General features: G+C 37.0%; 1 protein-coding gene across 1 annotated transcript in view; it reads right to left on the bottom strand.

The window, feature by feature from the left end:
* Positions 1-1031: 1031 nt before the first annotated feature.
* The window catches only part of sema3ab (sema domain, immunoglobulin domain (Ig), short basic domain, secreted, (semaphorin) 3Ab), a 31037-nt gene continuing 8003 nt past the window's right edge, over positions 1032-24065 (bottom strand). The window contains exons 2-17 of the mRNA XM_047389792.1: positions 21002-21162; positions 20549-20611; positions 18127-18246; positions 15278-15368; positions 14422-14541; positions 12020-12162; positions 10684-10798; positions 10518-10587; positions 10256-10400; positions 9931-10150; positions 9740-9831; positions 9607-9648; positions 8847-9004; positions 6713-6780; positions 5333-5478; positions 1032-5014 (exon numbers count right to left, since the gene is read on the bottom strand). Coding sequence (XP_047245748.1) covers positions 4484-5014; positions 5333-5478; positions 6713-6780; positions 8847-9004; positions 9607-9648; positions 9740-9831; positions 9931-10150; positions 10256-10400; positions 10518-10587; positions 10684-10798; positions 12020-12162; positions 14422-14541; positions 15278-15368; positions 18127-18246; positions 20549-20611; positions 21002-21162 — 2285 coding nt within the window. The 3' untranslated portion in view covers positions 1032-4483. The remainder of the gene's footprint in view (positions 5015-5332; positions 5479-6712; positions 6781-8846; positions 9005-9606; positions 9649-9739; positions 9832-9930; positions 10151-10255; positions 10401-10517; positions 10588-10683; positions 10799-12019; positions 12163-14421; positions 14542-15277; positions 15369-18126; positions 18247-20548; positions 20612-21001; positions 21163-24065) is intronic.

Below are 24065 nucleotides of genomic sequence, written 5' to 3'. Positions count from 1 at the left end.
TAAATTGTAACAAAAAGGGGTCTAAAGCCAGGGGGAAGGAACTAACAAAACTAAGCACAATGGAGGAATCAATAAACCTAGGTAAAACTGCTCAATCAAAACAAACACAAAACCAAAACAAATTCCAAAAAAGCAGATTCTGACAAAAACCAAAGTCCAAAAGATCATGAAAGAACCTTTGTCTCAAGTCTTTTGCAGACTCTAACATGTTGTATTCCTGGATTGCACTATTAAGCTCCATTAATATTCTCATCAACTATGAGGCTTCATTGTCTCTCCTAAGGATCCCTGCAACATGATGCTGCAGTGTAGATGGTGGATTCAAGATGATGTGAAGTTTTTTTTCTACGCATACTATTTTGCATGTAGGGCCTGAAAGTTCCCTTTTGGTCTCATCTGACCAGAGCATGTTCTTCCACATATCTGCTGTGTCACTGGATAGCCTGTGGCAATCTGCAAACAGGACGTCCGATGGCTTCCTTTCAACAATGGCTTTCTTGTTTCTCTTCCATAAATGCCAGATTGTGGAATGCACAAATAAATGTTGTCCTACCAAAAACTTTCCAACTTGAGCTCTGGAGCTTCTCCAGAGTTACCATCGGCCATTGGTTACTTCTGTGATTAATGCCCTCCTTGTCTGCCTTGTTGGTTTAATTGGTCGGCAATGGCTCAGTAGGTTCACAGTTGAGCTCTTTCCTTCTTCAAATTATTGATACACATACATTTCTAAGAGAAAATTCATTTCTAAGAGAAATTCAAAGGATGGGTTATCACCCTAATCTAAACCTGCTTTAAAGTCCTCCACTGTCTACTCTGACCTGTCTGGTGTGTTCCTGGGTCTTGTGATGCTTGCTGTTCTTCACTAATGTTATCTAACAAACATTCAAAGCCTTCACAACAGATGTTTTTATAATTAAATTAAATAATACACAGGTGACCTCTATTTACAAACAAGGCTTCTGAAATGCAATATTTGGCACAGTTTTTTGAGGGGCATCAGAGTATAGAGGGCTGAATATGAAAGCCTGACAATCTTTCAAGATTTTTATTTGTACAATTTTTGCAAACCCATGTGACCCTATTCATTTCACTTCCCAATTTTACAGTATTTTGGGGCTATCACATAAAATCCATTGACATTTTTGGTCATAACATGACAAAGTATGAAAATAAAGAATTATGAATACTTTTGAAAGAGACCTATAAATTATGTCACTAGATACCACTTTTACTGAGTTGGTTCACAATACTTTCATTTACAAAGAAAGGACAAGCATGATATAAATTTACTATAGCTATCAAAACCAGATTTAATGAATTCAGCACTTCATGAAGAGACATTTATTACATCAGTAGAATACATCATGCCAAAAATCAGCAACAGCAGCACTTAATTTCCTCACTCCCACTGTTCATCCGACAGGCCCCATATATTTCCTCCTCATAATGATAATCTTATCATACACACATCCACAACTCTGCTATTCAGCTCGTTTCATTAGACTAAAAATCTCTCAAGGATGCTTCCAGCTGCTTCTCATCTTCCCCCAACATAGCTTCCAAAAACGGTTGAAGTTTGCAGTCACTTGACAAGGCAATGTTTTTGCAAAGCTAAAATGATCATTGTCCATTGTTAGATAAACTGGCATGTGGAAACTAGGATCCATAGGGAAATCTTATTGAGTTCCTGTTTATAACACATGTACACTGTTTGGAGTATTGACAGAAGCAGGAAGAACATTTTTCAAATCGCTCCTATTGTGTACCACAGCATAAACAAGAAACAGCTTAAAGGTGACAACATTAGACTAGTTTATCTTCACTATAGTAGAACAACAACAATACACAATCATTTACATGCACCAGTACATAGTGTCATAGTTGTCAAACATAGACCATAGTAATTATTTTTACATGAAATTAACAGTTACATTCAAGGTTTGTGCTTGTGCAGTGTTCAATGATGGTTTTAGTCAATTTCATTCTTATGTGACATGCAGTGAAATAACTGTTACACTGCACTGTCTGCGCAAAATATGTGTATGTGTTAAAAGTACATTACAGTATACTGGCTTTTTGCCCAGTGCATTTGATATGTAATGCATGTGATAACTGATAAATTACTTAAAATCTTCAACTTGTAATAAAAGTTATCTTTATTTTCACCTAATTGGTCCAGTAAATTAGAAACAGTAAGAAAAAATGTCTGCTTATAACATATCACAATGTACAGAACTGTTTATCAATAAATATGCAAGGATGTAGAAACAAAGCTGACAGACCAAAATAATTAAATAAACATGGAAGAACTCTGCTTGGCATTTTAGAAACTGAGACAATGTGGCTTTCAAAAATTGGACAGATTCCGATGAAAAAACAATAAAATGTCTTTGTCTAGGAAGCTTATCTAGGGCACAGACACACAGACACACACAGTACAAAATTTCCCCGTTAACACATTTTTTGTAAGTAGATTTCTACTTTGGGCAAGTAACACAAACTAGATAATTGCAAGCTATTCCCTTTCTTGTGATAAGATTATTGTGGAATAAAGTATTTACACATTCAAATTACACAAGTGGAGTTAGAGAACAAATGATAACTGGACAACTCAGTTTGTTGCAGTTCCAACATATTTTAACACTGACTAATTTGAAACTGAAAATGTCCACATTGCTATACAACGTTACAACCATCAAATTTAATGTATCACATTGGGATGTTATGAAAGTAGTAAAGAATTGTAATGTAGAAGGAAAAACATACATCATTTTCAAATTTTTTATTAACACAAATCTGAAAAGCTTATCTTGGATTTAAGTTAATAATGTAATAGTGTAATTTAATCTCAGTATATGTAAAAACTGTTCTGTGAAGGCCTCAGAGGTTTGCTTGAGAACATTAGTGAACAAACACCGTCATAAAAAACAAGAAGCATATTAGACAAGTCAGGAATAAAGTTGTGAAGACGTTTTAAGCAGGGTTAGATTATCCAATATGTAAAGTTACCAAGACATGGCTGCCCCCTCCCCTCCCCACAACCTAATAGATCAGGGAAGGAGAGCTTTAATTTTTAAAGCAGCAAAGAGCCCCTTGACAGGTCTGGAGGAGCTGCGGAGATGTACAGCTCAGAAGGACATGCTTAGTCACACACCCACAAATCTGGAATTTATGGATGAGTGGCAAAAAATGGTTGAGAAGAACTCACTGGTTATTTACTAAAAGCCATGTAGGACACTGTAAGACCAAAATAAATTATTTTGGCCTACATGGAAAACGCTGTGTGGCTGAAAACTAACACCACACATCACCCTGAACATATCATCCCCACACTGACACTTGGCAGCAACTTGCTGTAGGGAGAATTTTGCAGGAACAGAACTTGCTAAAACCTGCAATAGACTTGGGACTGAGCCAGAGGTTCATGTTCTAGCAGGAAAATAGCTCCAAGCAATGGGAACTGTTTTTTATATTCTTGGAACTGTTTAGATCGAAGCATATTCATGTGTTACAATGGTTTACTCAAAATCTGGAATTAAATCCAACTGAGAATCTGTGGCAAGACCTAAAAATTGATGGTCACAAACTCTCTCCATCCAATCTGACTCAAGCATTTTTGCCAAGAAGATTGGGTCAAAAAATTCAGTCTCTGCACATGCAATGCTTGTAGAGACATATGTCTAAAGACTTGTAGCTTTAATTGCATTGAAAGGTGGCTATATAAGATACTTGGGGGGCTGAATACAAATGCATACTTTGCTTTCAGATTTTCTTTTGGAAATAATGTTGAAAACCACGTATGCTTTTCTCTATGCATAGTACTGCATAACTTGAAGTGATTTATTGATTACAACAATACCTAATGGCATACATTGAAATTTGTGATTGTAAGATGACTAAATGTGAAAAAGTTATTAGAGTATAAATACATTTGCAATGCACTTTGATCCTCTTCGCCTTTCTGGTCTGTGTGACTTACTTTGTTGATGTAATGAAATTGCAAGTCCATTCGTTCTCATATTCTACAGCATGCTTTTAGTACAATCTCACCCAGTCTCATTGTTGTGTGATATACAAAATAAATGATTAACTATTTTAGGCATTTGCAAACTAAGAAACACCACCTAACTACAATACAATGACCAAATCTCATTGCCAGAATTGTCAGTTATGTCTACAGGATGGGAACATTTGTCCTTTGTTTGTTCGGGGTGGCCCTGTCCCTCTGCATTGTTCATGTCACAGAGGCCAGCAGAGATGATATGCTCCAATGGTCTCCGATGATACAACAGCATCTTTTATCCTGTAGGCAGTAAACAAAACTGCCCACGCTTAGATCACACCAGTTTGCAGATCAGAGCAGCATTTATTTATTTTTTTTTCTGTTCAGTCTTTGTTGCACATGTATGTTTCAAAGAACGAACAGTTTCAGGTATTCAGAATGTGATCTGGGAGCTTCATTGTGAAAGCCAAGCTGCATGGGTCAGACACTGCGAGGGGCCCTATCCAGTTCGTGGGTCCTACGGTTGCGACCCTTCTGTCGTTCTTGAAGGTGCTTCCACGTGGATGCCAGGCTCTGTGCATGCATGTTGCTGTGAGGGCTTGGTGAAACCTTCTGCTGCTGCTGATGGTGTGTTTGCACTTTTTGGACATGGTGAGCTTTCTGCCGCTTGTGCTTTCTCTCTCTTTTCCACACCTGATCACAGAAGTCATCCACACTATTCAGAGTTGGATGATTGACTAAAGACAGAAAGTCCCTGTACCAAAGCTTTTGATTTGGAGTTTCTCTAGACAAGGAATAGTCCTGAGTTGGGACACTGGTAGCTATATCTTCACTGCGATGTAAAAGATCTACCAGCCGCTCTGCGTCAATCACTTCTAGGTGAACCTTTAAAACTGTCTGCATAAAGCCGTGTTCCACTGCCTGGCACAGATAGATTCCTGAATCCTTTTTGTCTAGAGTCCGGATCAGAAGACCTTGCTCTGTCCGAATGAAACGCTCCTCCGATTTGATCTAGGCAGTTAAAAAATTGGACATAAGAAACAGAGTGAATGAGAAAGAGATAAAGCATGAACATTAAAGTTAGCTAATAACATTTACTGTCGCACAAGATTCTAATTAGCCATGCTGCTTATTGCTCTTTTTTACTTTCATAAAATGTATTGTTGGTGGTATTAATTAATGCTAACATTTGATTCTTAATAATCTATTAAAACATCTTAATACCAAAGAGTCATTTATCTGCTCTGGAGACAAAGTGCCTCTGAGGAATTTAAAACAAGAAAAATATTTTAAGTATAAGACGAGTGAAGGTGTTGAGGTGGTGCTTACCTCTTGTTTGCGGTCATCAGTGGAGAGCTGATACTGCCAGTATGTCATGGCTCTTTGGGACTTGGGAGCACATTCAAGGAAGGTGCTGCTGTTCTCCACACCATATACAGTTTTATCGAGTATGGTTGACTGTCCACTGAGTTCATCTGGAAAGAAAGAAAGATCTGATCTAGTTTTACAAATTTAGTAAATCTTTTCTGAATTTTCTTGTATGTACCTCTGGATATGTTAATTGCTGAAAGCAGGTTGGCCATAAAATCTTCACTTTTATGTATTTTTATATTAAAAACAATATTACAATTTTAAAACAATTATACATTATGAATACAATAATTTAAATTAGATGTTTATGACTGTTTGTCCCAACAATTAATGAAAAAACCTAGCTACAAAGAAAATAAACTGATCTGCAGTGATTCAAGTTGATGGCTACAAAATTATTTAATGGTATGAAATAATTGTAGAATGGGGCAAAATGGGGATACGTATTGGCTTAGAGATGAACTGAACTGGAACCATTTTATTTCTATGTACAATTTATGTTGTCCTAAAAAGCTGTCACTGTAAAAGTAGTAGTGGAAATGTAGCCATCTGCCACAAAGCATTTGGCACTGACCATGGGTTGCATTGTTTTTTTTTACCAGCTTAGACAACAAACGTTTCGAGAGGTTACTTTCTATTACCTCCCAGTTCGCTCTATAGTCCACTCGACCACATGGCCTGTGTGATGTAAATTTCCTCAGCAGTAGCCTCCCACTCGGGTCCACTCAGACTCTCCACATACGTATCACCCAGATTTTTGTGACTATACTCACTGTGCATGACAACAGCAACAGTAATATTCCCATTCAAAGGGTGGCGCCAAAGACATGGCAGATGAAGACATCAATGGGTCACAAGATGAGCAAAAAGCAAAAACCACAACTATGCTAACTTTAAGAGAAATACAGTACGAGGAGATCTGCTGTTAACCCTATTAGGATAATTTATCTCACAGGAACCACAAGCATGCACAACTGCATTGGTGTCCTTATAAAACAAAAAAACAAAACTATTTAATTCCTTTTTCTCTTCTAAGTAGACAGTGTATAGACCATCTCATTATTGCACCCTGTAAGGCTGTGGTGAAACTTAACATCTCTGAGTATAAGGTGATGATTCAACTAAGCTGAAAATAGGATGAATACAGCCATAATCCTGTTAGCAAGGTCCAAACAGCTCAAGTTCACAGACGGATGTATTTTTACCATTTTTTCTGTAGAATTGTTTGTTCTAAAAAGGTGTCTCTGTCACTGTAAAACATCGGACATATTTGACATATCCGACATTAAATATTGAAATGGTAATGAATATAACAATACATTTTTCTTGTTTAAGGACCTTGTTGCTGCAGGTCTGAGCACTGTGTTAGTGGGTCTCCATTCCTGATATCTTGTCTTCTTGTTCTCCTGCAGAAACACAAGCATGAACAACTTCATGAGTCAGCAGAGAAACCCACTTCGAAAGTGTAAGAGAGAATGCATGTCTACAGGGAGTGTGTGTGTTTACGTGTGTATTTGAATGAGATTTGGGTGTGCACCAAAACTGCAGGCCAACATAAACAAATAAACAGCAGACAGCCCATGGCTTAGCCTGAAAACTTTAATTAGGGGGTGCGGATGATGGAATCTAATGTTAAACAATCACTCAATGATGTCATCTTTCTGGAGTACAGATGCTAAAGAAGCTGCTGTTTACCATCGGGCAGGAAATCACCAGGATATTTTCTGTAAACAATAACCGAAACAGCTACAGAGACAACAAAACAAAGTCATTTCTGCTGATCTACTTTCTGTTGTTCTGAGCCATAAATTGTATGTTAGTGTTCAAGCTAACATGTTTACCATAATAGCATTAGGTTTTGAATGTTGGAGTTCAACTAACTATGAGACAAGAAAACTGTTCAAGTCAGTAAGTCCAGTGAGGTCATGAGTGGGAGCCTGAATACAAAACAAACTCGCACACACACACACACACGCACCCACACACACTTACTCTGCACCTTAACCTCAGTGCTTATCGAGTTAAACACCCAAAGCACATGGCTAAAATTAATATCTCATTTATAGTAAAACACATAAGATTGGTTGTACTTTTACCTCTCTGGCAGAAAATTGACTATTTATCATTAACGTTTTTTGGAAAGTATAATATGATAGCATGAATTAGCAGCTTAATCATATTCACTATTGTGCAAAAATGTTAAACCATCCCAGATTTCTTTATACATTGCTTGTAAAAAATAGAAAAATGGACAAGCAGAGGACAAAATAATTAATGCAAGGCCTAAAATCTATGCATTGCAAAAACAATGGGTGGGGAATGTTGAAACATTTCACATCTTCATTTGGTTTGGTTCACTCGGACACTGCGCTTTTGAAAACAGACCAAACCACCTGGACAACATCATGCAATTACCTATGAGCAGCTGGGGAGACAGTGAGCTATCCAGTTTGTTGCTCTGTATACAGACACATGCAGCAGTACAGAAAAAGACAGCAAAGAGAGAAGGTCACCGTTGTGATTACAAAGACTGCAAGTGAGGTATTGCAGAGATTTAAAATTTAAATGTAAAGTACTGTGCAAATGTTTTAAGCAGGTGTGAAAAAATGCTGTAAACAAAGAATGCTTTCAAAAATGGAAGTGTTATTCACGTATTTCCATCAATCAACAAAATTCAGTGAACAAACAAAAGATAAATCTAAATCAAATCAATATTTGGTGTGACCAGCCTTTGGCTTCAAAACAGCACCAATTCTTCTAGGTACGCTTGCCCACAGTTTTTGAAGAAACTCGGCTTGTAGATTGTTCCAAATATCTTGGAGAACTAACCACAGATCTGTCGTGAATGTAGGCTTTCTCACATCCTTCTGTCTCTTCGTGTAATCCCAGGCACACTGGATGAGGTTGAGATCAGGGCTCTGAGGGGCCACACCATCACTTCCAGTAATTCTTGTTCTTCTTTACACTGAAGATTCTTAATGACTTTGACTGTCTGTTTGGGTTCACTCACTTAGCATTTTGTAAATTGATTAAAAAAAATAAACAATCATAATTTATATTTCTGAAAGCATTCTTTGTATACAGGATTTTTTCACACCCGCCTAAAACATTTGCACAGTACTGTATATATAATTTTATATAATACCGAACATGTGCAGAATAAGATCATTCTTCCCAAGAAACAATATAATGTTAATGAAATAATGACATTTGTGTCAATGATATCTGTATATCACAACTGGGCTCCATTCCATTTTTTTAACTTATTTTTAGAAATAGATGGACTGAGAATCATTGGCTTTTAGGTATCTTATTGTAATAATAAAGGCATCCGATTTTATTATTTTTCCTAACAACCAGTTTTTAAGTTTTGACTAACTTTACTGAACAAGATTTCCATGAGCTGGAAAAACAAAACAAAAAATGTGTATCTAACAGCTAAAATTATACATATTAGGTTTGTGTTTGCTACCTCTTTGCCATTGGGAAGTATCTGGAGCATTCTGTGCCATCCCATGCACAGTAAGGGTCCCTTGCCAAGCAGCATTCAGCACAGGCCTTTCCGTAAACCTCACAGCGGTGTAGAGGCATCTGGGACACACCAATGTCTGATCCAAGGTAAAGTTGTTGCTATAAAGAGAAAGAAACTAGATAGTCAATATTAGATTATTTATGATTTGGCAAATGAAGTTTGGGTTTCATTGTGCATTTGTAATTGTAAAATAATTTCATCCACATTATTATTTTCATTTAAAATACTATCAGTTTTGAAATAAGTAGTTAGGGTTAAAGTTCTGCTTGGAAACGTTTATATAGATAAAGCCGAGTTCATATGAGCAGTGTAGTGTTCTTTAGGGAACAAAATGTTTCTGAACTATTTAAAGGGAATTGTTCAGCCCCTCCAATCTGTCAATTAGCTGGCTTGATTTCATCTCCCTGTCATTTTAGCTTACAAGCTAACTGTCACTGAAAAGCCAGCAATTGAGGTTTGTTTATGTGATGACACACAAGCTTATCTCAAAGTCTTTAAATAGTGGTAACAAATATCTCTTTGTTCTGTCTTTCTGCCCTTAAGGCATTTCACCTCTGAGAAAAAACCTTCTACAGGCAGGTTTTTTTCAACACCCACTGTGCATAAACACTTGCCAAACTTTATCCACACACAAACTTTCCACATGTTTCTTTCTGCACTAAAATAAGACACACTACAGAACCAATGTCAAAGTCTGTACCTGTTTTGTTGAAAGTTCCATGGCTGTAATTGCAACTGGTTCCTATAAAATAAAAAGGAAAACAGTTATACAGAGATATTTGGTTCTAATGTTACCAAAGAATTATCACCAGGTGACATGGAGAGTAACTTACTCTGAACACAGTCATTTCTTCCAACAACACGTCCTCTAAGTCATGCCAGGAACTTCTGGGGATGGCTACAACTTTCAGAACTGTTCCCATGTCTGGGAAAGCACAGAAAAATCACACATTTTTAACACCGTTATACTGACATTGGTTTAGGTAACTTTGTAGAGTTGTTTTAATAATATATATTTCCATACCTGTGCCTATGAACATAACATCATATAGGCCATCTTCAGCTTCCACCTTATCAACTACCATTTGAGTGAACTTGTAGTCCACATCTGTTTTGACTATTATTGGTTTATCATTAATTGGATAGACAGGATTGAACATGGCTGGGTGGCTTCTTGCAAAAGTGACCACTTCATCAGGAAGGTCCTTGGTTGTGTCAAATCCCCCAAATGTCTTGCTAGGGCACTGCATTACAAAACACAATATTGACTGTTAAGTGAAGAAACATAAACCAAAACCTAAGGGACTCATGTTGAGCTCTTAGCTCAGTAAACAGAGCAATGGACTCACTGTGCCAGGCCGAGGGTAGGGTACGCGTCCCTGAAAAGGGACCCACTGATAGCTGGGTCCATCTCTATGGGCATATGGACCCAAGAATGCTCTTCTTATGTCTGTCATGCTGTACATACACACTGCTGAACCTTTGAAGACGTTGCTAAATAAAAATAGGAATGAGTGAGATAACTATAAAAAACAAATAAAACATGCTTAGAAACTACAATATATGACATCAAATGTCCAGGTCTTCATGATCTAAATTACTCCACCATACCTGGAAGTAGTAAATACTCCATATATTACTGGGCTCTTAGGATCCTTAGTGCTTATGAGAAACACATCCTCTAATGCAAAAAGAGGAGAAATAAATTACAGACATTCTGCACTAAAAAATATTGGATTTTTATATTCAAGAGTTACTGTGGGAAGAAATCACTCACGTAGTTCATCAAAATGTGTGTCTATTCCATTATTTCCTGGCACAGAGCAAATCAGCCGAGCTTTCAAGAAAGTAGTCCACTTATTGACCAGGCTCCTGTGGCCTCCCAGGTCATTCTAATAAATTAAATGTTACATGTTTAGCTGAGTCAGCTTTATATTACAAAAAAAAAAAATCTCTTTTAAATATTGCAACTTTCTTGATATGTATGAAACATTATATCTTGACAAAATGCTTGTGTTGTCTAATTTCTCCACAAAACACCAAAACAAGAATATAATGCAGGATGTATTATCGATTCAATTACTCGATTAAGCCTGATGACTGTCATGTACAGGTTATGCTTTTCTTAACTTATGCGCACCTGTATGGAAAAAGGTGAAAAAGTTAAGTCTTGTCAATGTACTTTGAGAGAAAGAATTTAGAAATATACTTTTAATGTCTTGTACTGTAGTTTTTCTCAAGGAAACTCACAGATAATTTCTAATATAGTGTGCAAGAACCAGTTTAAAATCTGAACTGCTATCCCTGTATTTGTTTTAAACTAGTAAAAGCCTATTTTACGAGCATCTGCTCTCTCACAAGAAATTATGACCACTCAAGGTGAGACGGCTGCAAAAAGTAGCTTCTTAAAGGTGGTCCACAAAGCATATGCTAAACCCATTCATTTTTTAGAATATGATGCATTTAATATTGAATTCTGTTTTAGAGACAAATAGCTTTTTTAGAGGTTTTGTCGTTAGAAGACTACCATTTACAAGAACCTCAGTGTGTGGTGTTTGTTTCCATAAAGCAGCACACATACATAAATTCACAAAGTACTCCATCATACAAACACATTCCATGTAAGCTGATTTATAGCAGAAAATACAAAATGTGTGCAAATATGCATGGCTTCAAATTAATACCACCACTCACATAATGAAATAATTGGCTTGTGTTTAGGACAGCAGATTCCAGACATTCTTGGTGATCAAGCTGTTAAAAAGTAAGGCTGGTCTGCAATTAAACCGGGGGTTAAGGCTGAACATCAGATCTGGAATGAACTGATTTTGTTGGATGCAGACCATGAAATCTGACACTTGAGTTCAGAGGTAGAAGAGTCAGAATTAAGACAACATTGCCGCCATCTCAGTCTGTTTTTTCTCTCTCTCAGGTTTCAGTTCCTTTACTCTGGAAAGCAACTCATTTAAAATGTATGCGTTAAAGCTGAATCTGTTTCACAAAATTATAGAAACTGACTATGCATCTTTGTTTGTTGCATGTGCTAATTTTCAAAATAAATTCTCCTCTTTGAGGGCCTGCCTTGATATCTACGTGACTGTATGCACACTTACTTTGCAGAGTTGTCCAATGCGAGCATATGTGGCCTTTCCAGCATGCTCTCCCTCCATGGCATACTCCCTGAAGAACAGGTAGATTTTATCATCTTCAGGATTGTCATTTTCCGGAATCAGATGAACACCGACAAATCTAGGATCTACAAGAGACAACTTTGTGTCAACGATTTATCCATTTAATATTCTTTTATGAACAACATGCATGGTCATAGGCACCTGAACAATGGATCTAGCCGAACTGCTGCTGTCCCTTCAGTTTTGAAAAAGGAAGTGAAAACTTCAGTTTCTGCTCACTATTTTTAAACTCAAAGAAGTCTTAATTCTCCCTGAACTCCACATTTATAAAGCTTCTGTTAGTTGATGATGATGTTTTAGATGGATTTACAATAACTGATGCAATGAAAGGATTTTATATTAAAATAGAAACTTGGAGAGGCTAAAACAATAAAGAATGTTCTGTGTGCTTTCAAAATGAAAGGTAGTATTCTGAGCCATATGCAGACAGGTTAGTGCTGCTCAGCCAGAATACATATGGTAAACTAATATAACACACAGTGACTAAAATGACAGGTTTTTGTGATGTAACAAAATTACCATTATAAATAGTTTAAAACCTTTTCTCATAATCTGACACATATCCTGTACATTTTAACTTTAAAGCAACCCCGTCTATTTGGGGGAATACATTTTTAAAAAGTCTAATTAATTGGTTGCATAAATGTGCAAACACTTAAACTAATAATTTGTTGAAGCAGCTTTTGATTTGGTTTTATCATTCTGTCTTGTTTGGCAGGAGGCTTTTTGCATCCCATATCTTGACCTAGTAATATCTGGTCACTCTATTAGATTGTAGGGACAACCCACAATGTAATGCCTGTCCTCAGCAATCTTCATGTGACACAACAGAATTTGTATGAAATTCCAAATAATCTTATTTAGATAGAGAGAGAGAGAGAGAGAGAGAGAGAGAGAGAGAGAGAGAGAGAGAGAGAGAGAGAGAGAGAGAGAGAGAGAGAGAGAGAGAGAGAGAGAGAGAGAGAGAGAGAGAGAGAGAGAGAGAGAGAGAGAGAGAGAGAGAGAGAGAGAGAGAGAGAGAGAGAGAGAGAGAGAGAGAGAGAGAGAGAGAGAGAGAGAGAGAGAGAGAGAGAGAGAGAGAGATAGATAGATAGATAGATAGATAGATAGATAGATAGATAGATAGATAGATAGATAGATAGATAGATAGATAGATAGATAGATAGATAGATAGATACCTTTGTACACTTAGATTGTCTTAAAGGACAAAGATGAGAAAATGTGACAAAAATCATAGGACATCTGGGACACCTGAATGTTACTTTAGGTGAACCAGATCTAATATAATGTTGTTATGTCTACTCAAGAAGACTAAATGCTGTATTTGGATCAAAAGGGGTTCAACAAAGTATTAGCTCTAGGGTGTGCACACCTTTGAGAAAATACACACGCCTTTTATATGTTTATTTGATAACTGACAATTTAAATACATTTTCTATATTGTGTTCTGTTTATAGTCTGTAAGAAAGGGTGATTTAACCATCCATCCATTGTGTATACCTGCTTGTCCCTGCAGGGTCGTGGGGCAGGTGGTTTATAACTTCTATAAATAGAATCTGCCAGCAGGAGATTGCTTATGGTTCTTTTGGTTTGTTCAGGGGTAGGGCTACACTATATCATCAAAATATTAGTGTATGTCATAGTAATATTGAAAACTATTGTTTGGAATGATGTAATGGTTAATACATTCACAGTATGATAAAGTTCACTTTTTGTACGACAGTAAGATATTCCGTGTGTTGGGTAGGAGTCTTAGTGCAGTAGATGAACACACCTAAGATGCATTACAGTGCTCATGATTCTAAAGTTAAGAGAGAATTGTGGAAGCACAGGCAAAAAAAGAGGATTGAGGAAGATGTTAAATTTCTGGCAACTGGTATCAGTGCACGATTTTGTGTACCGTGCCTCGGTATTCAGCGGTCATTATCCTAGTTCCCATTTTATAGGAGTCAGCAGACCTAAATGTTAATAAGAAAATAAATGGAAATCGGGTTTCATAGAAAGTTTAGAAAGTAATATACAAATATTGGTTTAAAACTTGAGCAGCAATATCTATTATTTAATTTTAGGACAATTTATCTTCACAATCCAAAAACGTTTACCTACAAATAAACATAAAACAGTCTGAAAAGATTGAGGACATGGGCATGAAGTGGTTTGCTCATGGGTAATAAATTAAAATAAAAACAGATAATTTGTTATCAGTACTATAAAATGGAGGTATGAATTGGTAAAGAGAGGATTTAACCCTCAGTCAAAAATACTTTAGTTTATCAATACTACAGCTAAGAGACAAATCAAAGCAGAGAGTCATCCAGACCTACCATTCAGCCACCTGGAGTCGTGTTGCTCTGTTCTGATTGGGTGATGTTTGCCAAGAGTACGAAAGATGGCAAAGTCCCGCCCCATGAAGTCGGCTGATGTTCCAGCATACAGCTCCCCGTCTGAGAGGGAGAGGATTGATTAGTGTTAGCACAGTAACATGAGATGAGAATCTGTCTGCTTTCCCTCATGGGTTGGCCTCGGGAATCTGAGGAATTGAGCAGGGGCTTAGCAGCATAGGTAGATTTCATGTCCTCCGAGAAGACAAAACAAACATCAGGAGTGTGAAATTGACATTAAAACAGTAGGCGGAGCAAAGAAGGAAGGTGAGGACAGAATGAACGGATGGTCCGTCAGATGCTGAGGGAGAGAACAGAAGTGTGAGACAAGGGGAGTACATAATAATGCTGGTGAGAAAGGAGAGAGAAAGGGGAGAGCATATAAGGGTTGATGGGCTGGAAAATAGCCATCTGCTTGGGTAAATGAGGTGGTATAACACAATATGATCACACATAATTGGGGGTAAAGAGAAATACCATGCCCAAGCACCCATGCTTTATTTGCCAGAAAAAGGGAGGAGAGAGAATTAAAGCAAAATAGACTCAATAAAGTGTCATTGAACACACATGTGCACCATTTAAATGTCGGAGATTCAGACTGAAATAGAGTTTACAGTCCTCCCAATAAGAGGTTCTCAGAGTGTAAATACAAAGCAGGAAAAATGTTACACTCCTGTTCTGTTATTTACATTGACGTCACATGGTGTGTACCCACTGAAATGAAAGAGCAAGGCACAAGGCGTCACAGGGATTTATTGCACACATACGGGTTGCACACCGTGTTTTTCCATAAACTCACCAATTAGCATTGAAGCGGTAAGCAGCTTGGGATCATAGGGGCTCTTCCCTCTGCCATTTTCAACATGGGTCGCCAGTCTGAAAACGCCATCCTGTATGCACAGAAAGAGACAGGAAACCAGAGAGGTATTATAGTCTACTTTTTGACACAAGGAGTGAACATAACTTTCTGCTGACGTAAATTTCACACACGAAACAAGCTCGAGTACAAAGAGAATGTTGTCCCGCCACACATCTATATTTGCTGTCGACACTTCATGACACCCACAGGATATTTCCTGAAAGTTATGTTGAGGGCTTTGACCTTGATTTCAGCATACATATTGCATTATGTAATGTCTTACATTTCTTTTTTACAAAACCTTTTTTGCATAAACTCGTAAGACAATTTAGCTTAATGCGTTGTATATATACAAAGTGTTGCAAAGGTATTTACACCCCCTGAATTTTATCATGTTCCTACCTTCAACTTCAATGAATTTAACTGGAAGTTTACCTGATAGACCAGCACAAAATATGCCATACATTTGTATTCAAGCTCCTTTAGTCAATACTTTGTAAAACCACCTATAACTGGAATTACACCAGAAATGTTTTAAGATATGTTTCTACCACATTTTGCACAACTAGAGAATTTCTTGTCCATTTGTATTTGCAAAATAGATCAAGCTCTGTCAGATTAGATGAAGAGCATTTGTGAGTTTCACATTTCAATTGGATTCAGGTATGACCTTTGACTAGACCATTCTAACGCATGAATATCCCTTGATCTAAACCAGTGGTTCCTAAAATGGGGGGCTTGCCCCCTGGAGAGGTGGGGGTGGGTGGGCTGTAGTGCAATTTGATTGAATTAAATGAATGATGACCTATTTTGCAAAGAGGCTTTTTTTTGAAAAATGTAATAATTGCAATGCTGAACATTACAGTAAAAACACAGTTAAACTTAAAATGCTTACACTGTAAAGGTGGTTTGTTGTTTTGTTATTTATTTTTTATTTTATTCCAATTTGTATTTTATTGAAGTTTACTTTTATTTGTTCAAATGTTCAAAAAAGGTTGAGGTGGAAAGTAAACTGCAATGGAGTTTAAAAACAAAATGTGTGTGTGTGCTGGGAGGCACAGACACTCTTATAAACCAAATGGGGGCACAGCAGAAAAGGTTTGGGAAGCACTGATCTAAATCATTCATTTAGAAAATGAAAGGTGAACCTTCACCCCAGTCTCAAGTCTTTTGCAGCCTCTAGCAGATTAATTTTCTAGTATTCTCCTATATTTAGTTCCACCCGGCTTCCCATGGACTCTGATCAAATTTCCTCCCCCTGCTGATGTAAAACATCCTCACAGCATGATGCTTTCACTTCACCACCATGTTTCATTTTATATTTTTGGGTTGATGTGCAGTTGTAGTTTTTATGGGAAGAAACTTTAGCCATCAGAAACTGAATTTTAATTGCTCAGACTAAATCTGTATTTGCATAATTTGAAATAAAATGCATTGGTTTGAAAATGAATTTCACTGAATCACTGAAAACAACTGAATTCAGGGCTGCACAGCGGCACAGTTGGTAGTACTGCTGCATGTACGTTGCATCAAGAATTTAGGGCTGCACAGTGGCGCAATTGGTAGCACTGTTGCCTTGCATCAAAAAGGTTCTCGGATTGACTCCAGGGCGAGGGTCTTTCTGCATGGAATTTGCATGTCCTACCCGTCCAAAAACATGACTGAAAAATCAAGCTCCTCTGGCTCCTCCCAGTGGTCTTATTGCTATTTGCAGAAATATTCCGCTCCTGGTCAGAAACAACCAATCAGAGGCAGGAGGGCTGCTCACACCAACTCCCCCCAATACACTACGTACCTTCGCTCAAGATTGCCAGTGTCCTAATGATGTGAGGACCAAGTTTGTAGTCAAAGTATGGGCAGGCCATAATGAATGTAAAGCATAATGTTGACGTTTCGTCCTTACCGATGAAATTTCCATAGCCGTTTATCCGCCATCATCGGTGGCCCTGCTTATTAGTCTGCATGTTCACGGCAGGCTCCGCTGTGCAGGGAGGGCTGTAGCACAGCAGAGAGCAAGGGGGAGGGACCTGTAAGCTGTGCTTATTCAAAATGTTAGGCTAAGTCCGTTCTCTGAGAACTCCCTCCTGCAGCTTTAATGTTGTTCTGTCATACAAAATCTAAATACAGTAAAGTTCATCACAATTTGTGGTTGTAAGGGCACATAATATGAAAAGCGTACCACGGGTGGGAATACTTTTGCACGGCACTATATATGATACAAAAGTGTTAGCGAATATGTATGAAACTATACATACCGTTTAAAATTAAACTACCAGCAATTTATTGTCATTGAAGGGAAAAGAAGAAAACATTTCTAACCGCTGTGACTCTGTGACCTCAGAACTAATGAATTACATTTCTACTTTATGATCCACGCAGAGTTGATTGGTTTTCTCAGGGACATTTCCTTTCCCTAATGGTCTGTAAATAGCCACCTAATTAGTGGGCACATTTATAAGTCTGGCATTTAGAGGAGAGAGGAGCAGTTCCCCTTTTTTCAAATTCAAGCGAGCAGCATGCAGATAGTTTCATGTATACATACACAAGCTAAAATCAGTAATTTAGCATAGAAATGAACAGAAACTTAGTGTTTAATCTGTACTCTGTTCTTTTAAACTCCTCTCTTTTTTTTATTGAACCAAACCTGTTTATATTTCTGCATTACCTTTATGTAAACATGGACAATAAGTTCATATGGTGTGAAGTATCACATATTTTGTCTTATCCTAGGTGTAACTGTGTTATTGTATCTGGCATCATAAGGATTGGAACAGAAATGTAAGTTGTACCTCTGGTTTCTTGCCCACCTCCAGGTAGGAACATACAGGGTGGAAAGCTCCCGTCCCACACACATAGAAATGGGTCTGGTTGAATGGTAGCAGTACTTTGATGAAATGTGCACACTCTCTCTTAAAAAGAAAGGACAGAAAACACACAAAAAAGATTCACAATTTTTTTACTGTCTTGTTGTCTCCGAAACTGGCCATTTCAGTGTTTTGTTGTTTCCATATTTCAAATTCATAAGAGCTCCATTTTAGATCCAAAACATATTTGAACGTATTTGCCTCAGAGTTGCAAATGTGACATGGTCATAACAAAGTTTATTTGAAAACGTCTACTAAAAATGTTTGATGATTGCTTTAACATTTCACTTGTCCTTCTGATTTTATTTGTAACAAACAAATGCACCTCAACCCCTTGAAATATTTAGTTCATTATTATTTGAGTATTATAATCATGAAATCAATCACTATAATAAATCATGTTTTGTTTTATTCAAAATCAATCCATCTTAACCTTGAACACATACATGCTTTGATCTTTCTAAACATGGAGTTTTCACATTTAATGAATGAGCTTTGCACTTTTTAGTTGAATGTTGATAAAGTACCTACAGAAGTTAAGAAGTTAATAATACTAAAGACCCAGACAATTTAGGACGTTTGCTTAAATGGGAAATATAAAAAGTTAAACTCTTGTCATTAACTATTCTGATATGAGTTTTTTTAATCGCCCAGTTTTCCTTTTTAAATCTTCTGAGAGAACAGTCAATGTCCTGTCTCAGTTAATATGCCAAAACAGATATTTGAATCCGTTGTTTTCAATGCTTTGCTGTGACATTCTAATATGTTTTGTCAGCACCTGCCTGAGGAAGGTGTTTCCCAGTATATTCTGAACCCGTCAGAGCATATTTATGATCTCCACACACAAAAAACAAAAGTAAAGAAAAATAATTTAATGAGGCGTAATCATGTAGATCTGGCTTATATGCAAACATGTTGGCACCTGCTGGTCGTTGGTTTACATAAGGTTTAGTTTATATGAGGAATTAACTTTATCTTTGTAGGCTGATCATTTTAATGGCCTAATGATGCACAAAAGGGAACCACTGCATGTTCATAGTTTTTTTTTTTTATAAAATCATTTTAATATTTCCATAAAATTAGTCATTTATACTTAAATTTCAACTCTTACAGAATGTGCATGCTGTTTAATTGACAGATTCAAACATTTAAAAATGTATTCTGTTTTGTTAACATTTTACACTGACTTAAAACAGACTCTATTGTGAAACATATAGATTCACTTAAGCTTTTGCCTTCTCTTGCAATTCCTGCAGTGCCTTTAACATCAGTCTATCCTATTTTGATCCTGCCTGCTTTGTAGTGTTTGTTTTAAGATTATCACAGTGTATTTATGGATGCCCTCTCCTGTTCTCCCCACCCCCCTCTCGTCTAGCCCTATAACAGATAACCATCCCTTAGGGTGGGTCTTTATACATTTCGCAATGTTTATAGAAAACACACAGAAGACTTCACTGCTCTTCAGTTGTGCAGCATAGACAAATCGACCGCTAGAGGCACTTGCCCTGTTAGGGTGAAAAAACTGAGCCACAAACAGCATCAACATGGTCTTGCATCCATGCCTTTTGCCCGGGGGCATTTGGAAGGCAAAAAAAAAACATCACTTGAAGGAAACCGATAAAAAACTTGAAGCATGTTTACATTGGATTTCTGCAGACCATGAAACCTCATTTATCAAGAGCCATGAAATTGTGATGCAACCAGTAATTTGTATGAGATTTAACCTTACATTGGGCTCACTGCTTCTTAAATATTAATTATTGCTCTAAAAATAAAAAATATAAAGTAAAGTATAAAGTAAAACGTGATTTTTACAATTCCATTGACTGGATTTGGGCGTGTTTGCTTCTGAAAATATTTAGTCTATTTTGTTTCATAAGTCGAGTGCAGAAAAAAAGCAAATTGTGACTGCAAAACAGCTGTTAAAAAAGGTAGAGATCGCACTGCTTCATGAATTACTCTCAGTATAGTTAAGTATGACCAATGTCTGTCATCCAGTTTATATAGTAATGGTTACTATTTATGCACCTGGATTATAATAGAGTAAGCTAGTAAAAAAGCAAAACAAAAAAAAAGAAAAACGCATTTCAAGAATTGACTTCCGCTAATTTATGATCACAGTAATGGCTCTACATCATAAGTAGACTTATAGTGACTTAGCTGTGTGTAAGACAAAACAGACAAGCAGAAAGAACCGAAAATAGAAAAATAAAATATCATGAATAGCGTAAGAGGGGTGATGGTAAAATCATAAACGAGATCTTCTCTCAGACCTGAAACATTTGTTTGTTGTATGAAAAAAAAAAGTTAAACATCCACGTGATAGCAGGATAGTTTGAACTCTTACCAGGAGATCTTTTCCTGCCCATTTGCATTCATCTCTTCTGGTGGGAGAAGCAGTCCAAGGGATCTGCAACACAAACAGAGTTTCTGCTCAAGACTGAAAAGCATCTCCCTGCACCTAAAATTGTTTCTGTGTCAGTGATAGAGCTGCAGCTTGTGTGCATGGAAGTGTGTTTATGAGAGTAGAAGGGGTCACAAATCAGTTTGTTATCCACTTTGTTTTAGTTTACAACACAATTCACCCAGGTGCACAGAGTGCAGCTAACATGTCTGAAACAGCCCTTGTCTAAAATATACATGAAGCACTTTTTCTTTAGATTCAGAAAAATAAAAAAAATATACCTGAAGCCAGCACTCTGGTTGAAAACAAATGGCTGTGTAAGTCGGTCAGAAACAGATTTAAGGTCATGAATTAATAAAACTGGCAAACACAGAAGCTCCAGATCACATGTTTTACCTGTGCTTTGTCTTTGCTTATATTGAGGAGGTTGAAAGAGAAGATGTGATCCTTGGCACCCACCAGGAGCCTTCCTTTCTCCTCATCCAACAAGAGAGTATGGTAAGCCGAACTGTTAGCCAGGCCTTCAAATGTCACAATATTGTTGGTTTCCAACATCTCTGTGAAGAGAAGATTGAGATCAGCATGCTACAATGATAAAACACATCAGAATATGTTAAGAACAAGAAAGTCAAATCACACTGAATTTAGAGGAGTTCTAAGAACATCTTTGCATACAAGAAGGTTTTGCTTACTTGTAAAAATACCAGACACCAAGGTGCCCCAAGGGTACAATACATATTTGCTGAAGCTTTTTTCACAAAAGGATTTTAGCAGGCAGGCATGCTGTTGTTTTATCCTAACGTGTTGTTTTAATGGCAAAAAAAATGTGCAGACTAGCCAAGTTGACAGATAGGGAGCCCCGGCCAAGTAAATGTGGAAATCACAGGTAAAGCCAGGACTGCAAGCCAAAGTCTACATGGAGATGTGACCATAATCAGAGCTGCCAGGCAGAACTACACGTACTAACATTGGGATATTATTGTATATTATTCTGCTAATCTTTTACAGACTAAACAACAAGCTTTTACTGAAGTACACCAGTTGTCATATGACTTTGTCATACTCTTCAGCTCACGTTTTGGAACCCAATTTTATACTCTGGCAAACCTAGCAAAGTACTGGCTTTCTGCCTGAAAAGACAACAAGACTTGTTTAACAGATCACATCTCTAATACAATTACTAACCCCTAAATGACATTCTGAGACTGGGATTGCAATACTGTTCAATGTAACATCTGAAGGCACACACATATAAACACAATCATTTATTTTCCTTTTCCCCAACACAGTTTTACCAGACTATGAGCCCACCACACCCACCACCCACACCACCACCCCTCCATAGGCCACCACCCCAAAACTGCAGAAAGTACAGAAAACATTGTAAAACAGATCCTCCCTTCAGTGTTCTCTAGTTTTATCTCTTTATTTCTTAGTAAGAAAAAAGAAACAACAGAATCACTCATAAATGTTTTAGCGGAGAATGTTATCTTCTCTGAAGTATGTCAGAGCCCGAGAGAGACAGAGAAGCTGAAGAAAACTTGAAGCGAGACATAAAGAACATCACAGAAGAAAGGATGTCACACTGACTACTTTACTTATTTAGAAGTTTTTCATTCTGATAAACATTTTTAAGTTATAAAGGCAGCAATAAAAGTTTTATAGATGTAAACTAAAACATTTTTAACGTATTCAATGTAGTTTATTATTCATGAGAAGCTGAAAGAAAGGATAAGATTAAACATTTACAAGAACAACATTAATACATTTTTGAATTATTAAAATATTTTTATCATATATTGTTTTTCACAGAAGCCTTCAAAATATGTAAAAAGAACAATGCAGGAGAAAAACTATTATGTCTCCATTGTCTGTGATAGCAGAAGCAGCCAGTTGCTTTACTACCTGATCTGCAATTTACCTTATTCCTGCATGCCAGTGGGTTGCCTCAGTTGAACTGGCTTCTTCAGTTTCTTACAAAAACATTTTTGTTGGACTGAATTCCTGACTTCTACCTGCCTATTCCAAATAACACATTTTGTGTTTGCATTTCATCATCAGAAAGATCTGCTGATGTTATTGATGATTTATACAGACACGCCCAATAGAAGCATCTAAGTTAAATGAAAAACTTTACATCTCTGTCCAAGTAGGAAAAAGTTGCAAGTATGCATAGCCAGCAACAAAAATTTTTTTTTTATTATTAATACCACTAATTCCATGATGAGTTATATTTTATAAGAGACAATAATCTAATTATTTGTCAGTAAACTAAAATAAACAACTAAACAAACAACCACCCACCATCTGATCAAATGAAAAACAACCACGAACCAAAACTACAACAAAACAAAACAAAAAACAACCAGCCAATTAATGAACCAACCATCCAGCCAATGAATCAACAAACCAACCAGGCAACAAAAGTAAAATAAAAAAGTTTTATAAATAAATCAACCAACAAGCAAACAAACATAATCAAATCAATCCGTCTTCTATACCCGCTTCTTCTGTATAGGGTCATGGGGTAGCTGGTGCCTATCTCCAGCGGTCTACAGGTGAAAGGCTGGGTACATCCTGGATAGGTCGCCAGTACATCACAGGGCAACACAGAGGCACACAGGACAAACAACCATGCACACACTAACCCTAACCCATTCACACTTGAGGGTAATTTAGAGAGACCAATTAACCTAACAGTCATGTTTTTGGACTGTGGGAGAAAGCCGGAGTACCCAGAGAGAACCCAAGCATGCAAAGGGAGAACATGCAAACTCCATGCAGAAAGAGTTTGGATAACTGGATATCTCCATGGTGGGAGTTGAACCCAGGGCCTTCTCGCTGCAAGGCAGTGCTGCCAAATACACCACCATGCAGCCCCACAAACAAATCAGTAAACAAAAATAAAAAAAACAACCAACCAATAAGAACTGACATACAACGTTGTGTCCTAATCACTGTCTGTACCTTCACTTGGTATAAAGTTCATTAGTTACTAGTTTACAGTTTGACTTTTGAAGATGCGTGTTTTAGCCTAATTATTGATTTCTTCAAAACACATTTCTTTAATGTTTTTATGTAAAACATTTTCAAATAGATCTGTGGGGGAAAAAAGGTGTTGCATTAGTTATCTGGGTCGAAATCAGTGAATCTCTCATCACATTTTATATGACTTCTTAAATTTTATGATGCTCTCACTTAAGGAGTGATACCATTTTCAAAGTAGTTTATCTGCAGATTCAGATTAAGAAAATAGAGAGAGCATTTTGACACAGATTTAAATTAAACAACACACGCTTTTATCGATGTTCTAAAGTGAACACAAATGTAAAAAAAGCAATCATGAAAGAGCTGTTTTACACACCAGAAACATATATGGCAGATGTAAGGAAATTGTGTGCAAACAAGGACTATACTTTCACATTGTCATGTTAAAACACAGAGAACATCACCATTTCCA

Source organism: Girardinichthys multiradiatus, chromosome 2 (genome assembly GCF_021462225.1).
Source record: "Girardinichthys multiradiatus isolate DD_20200921_A chromosome 2, DD_fGirMul_XY1, whole genome shotgun sequence".
Taxonomy (NCBI): Eukaryota; Metazoa; Chordata; class Actinopteri; order Cyprinodontiformes; family Goodeidae; genus Girardinichthys; species Girardinichthys multiradiatus.
The sequence above is the reverse complement of the archived record's forward strand: the minus strand, read 5'-3'. Positions and strand labels throughout refer to the sequence as shown.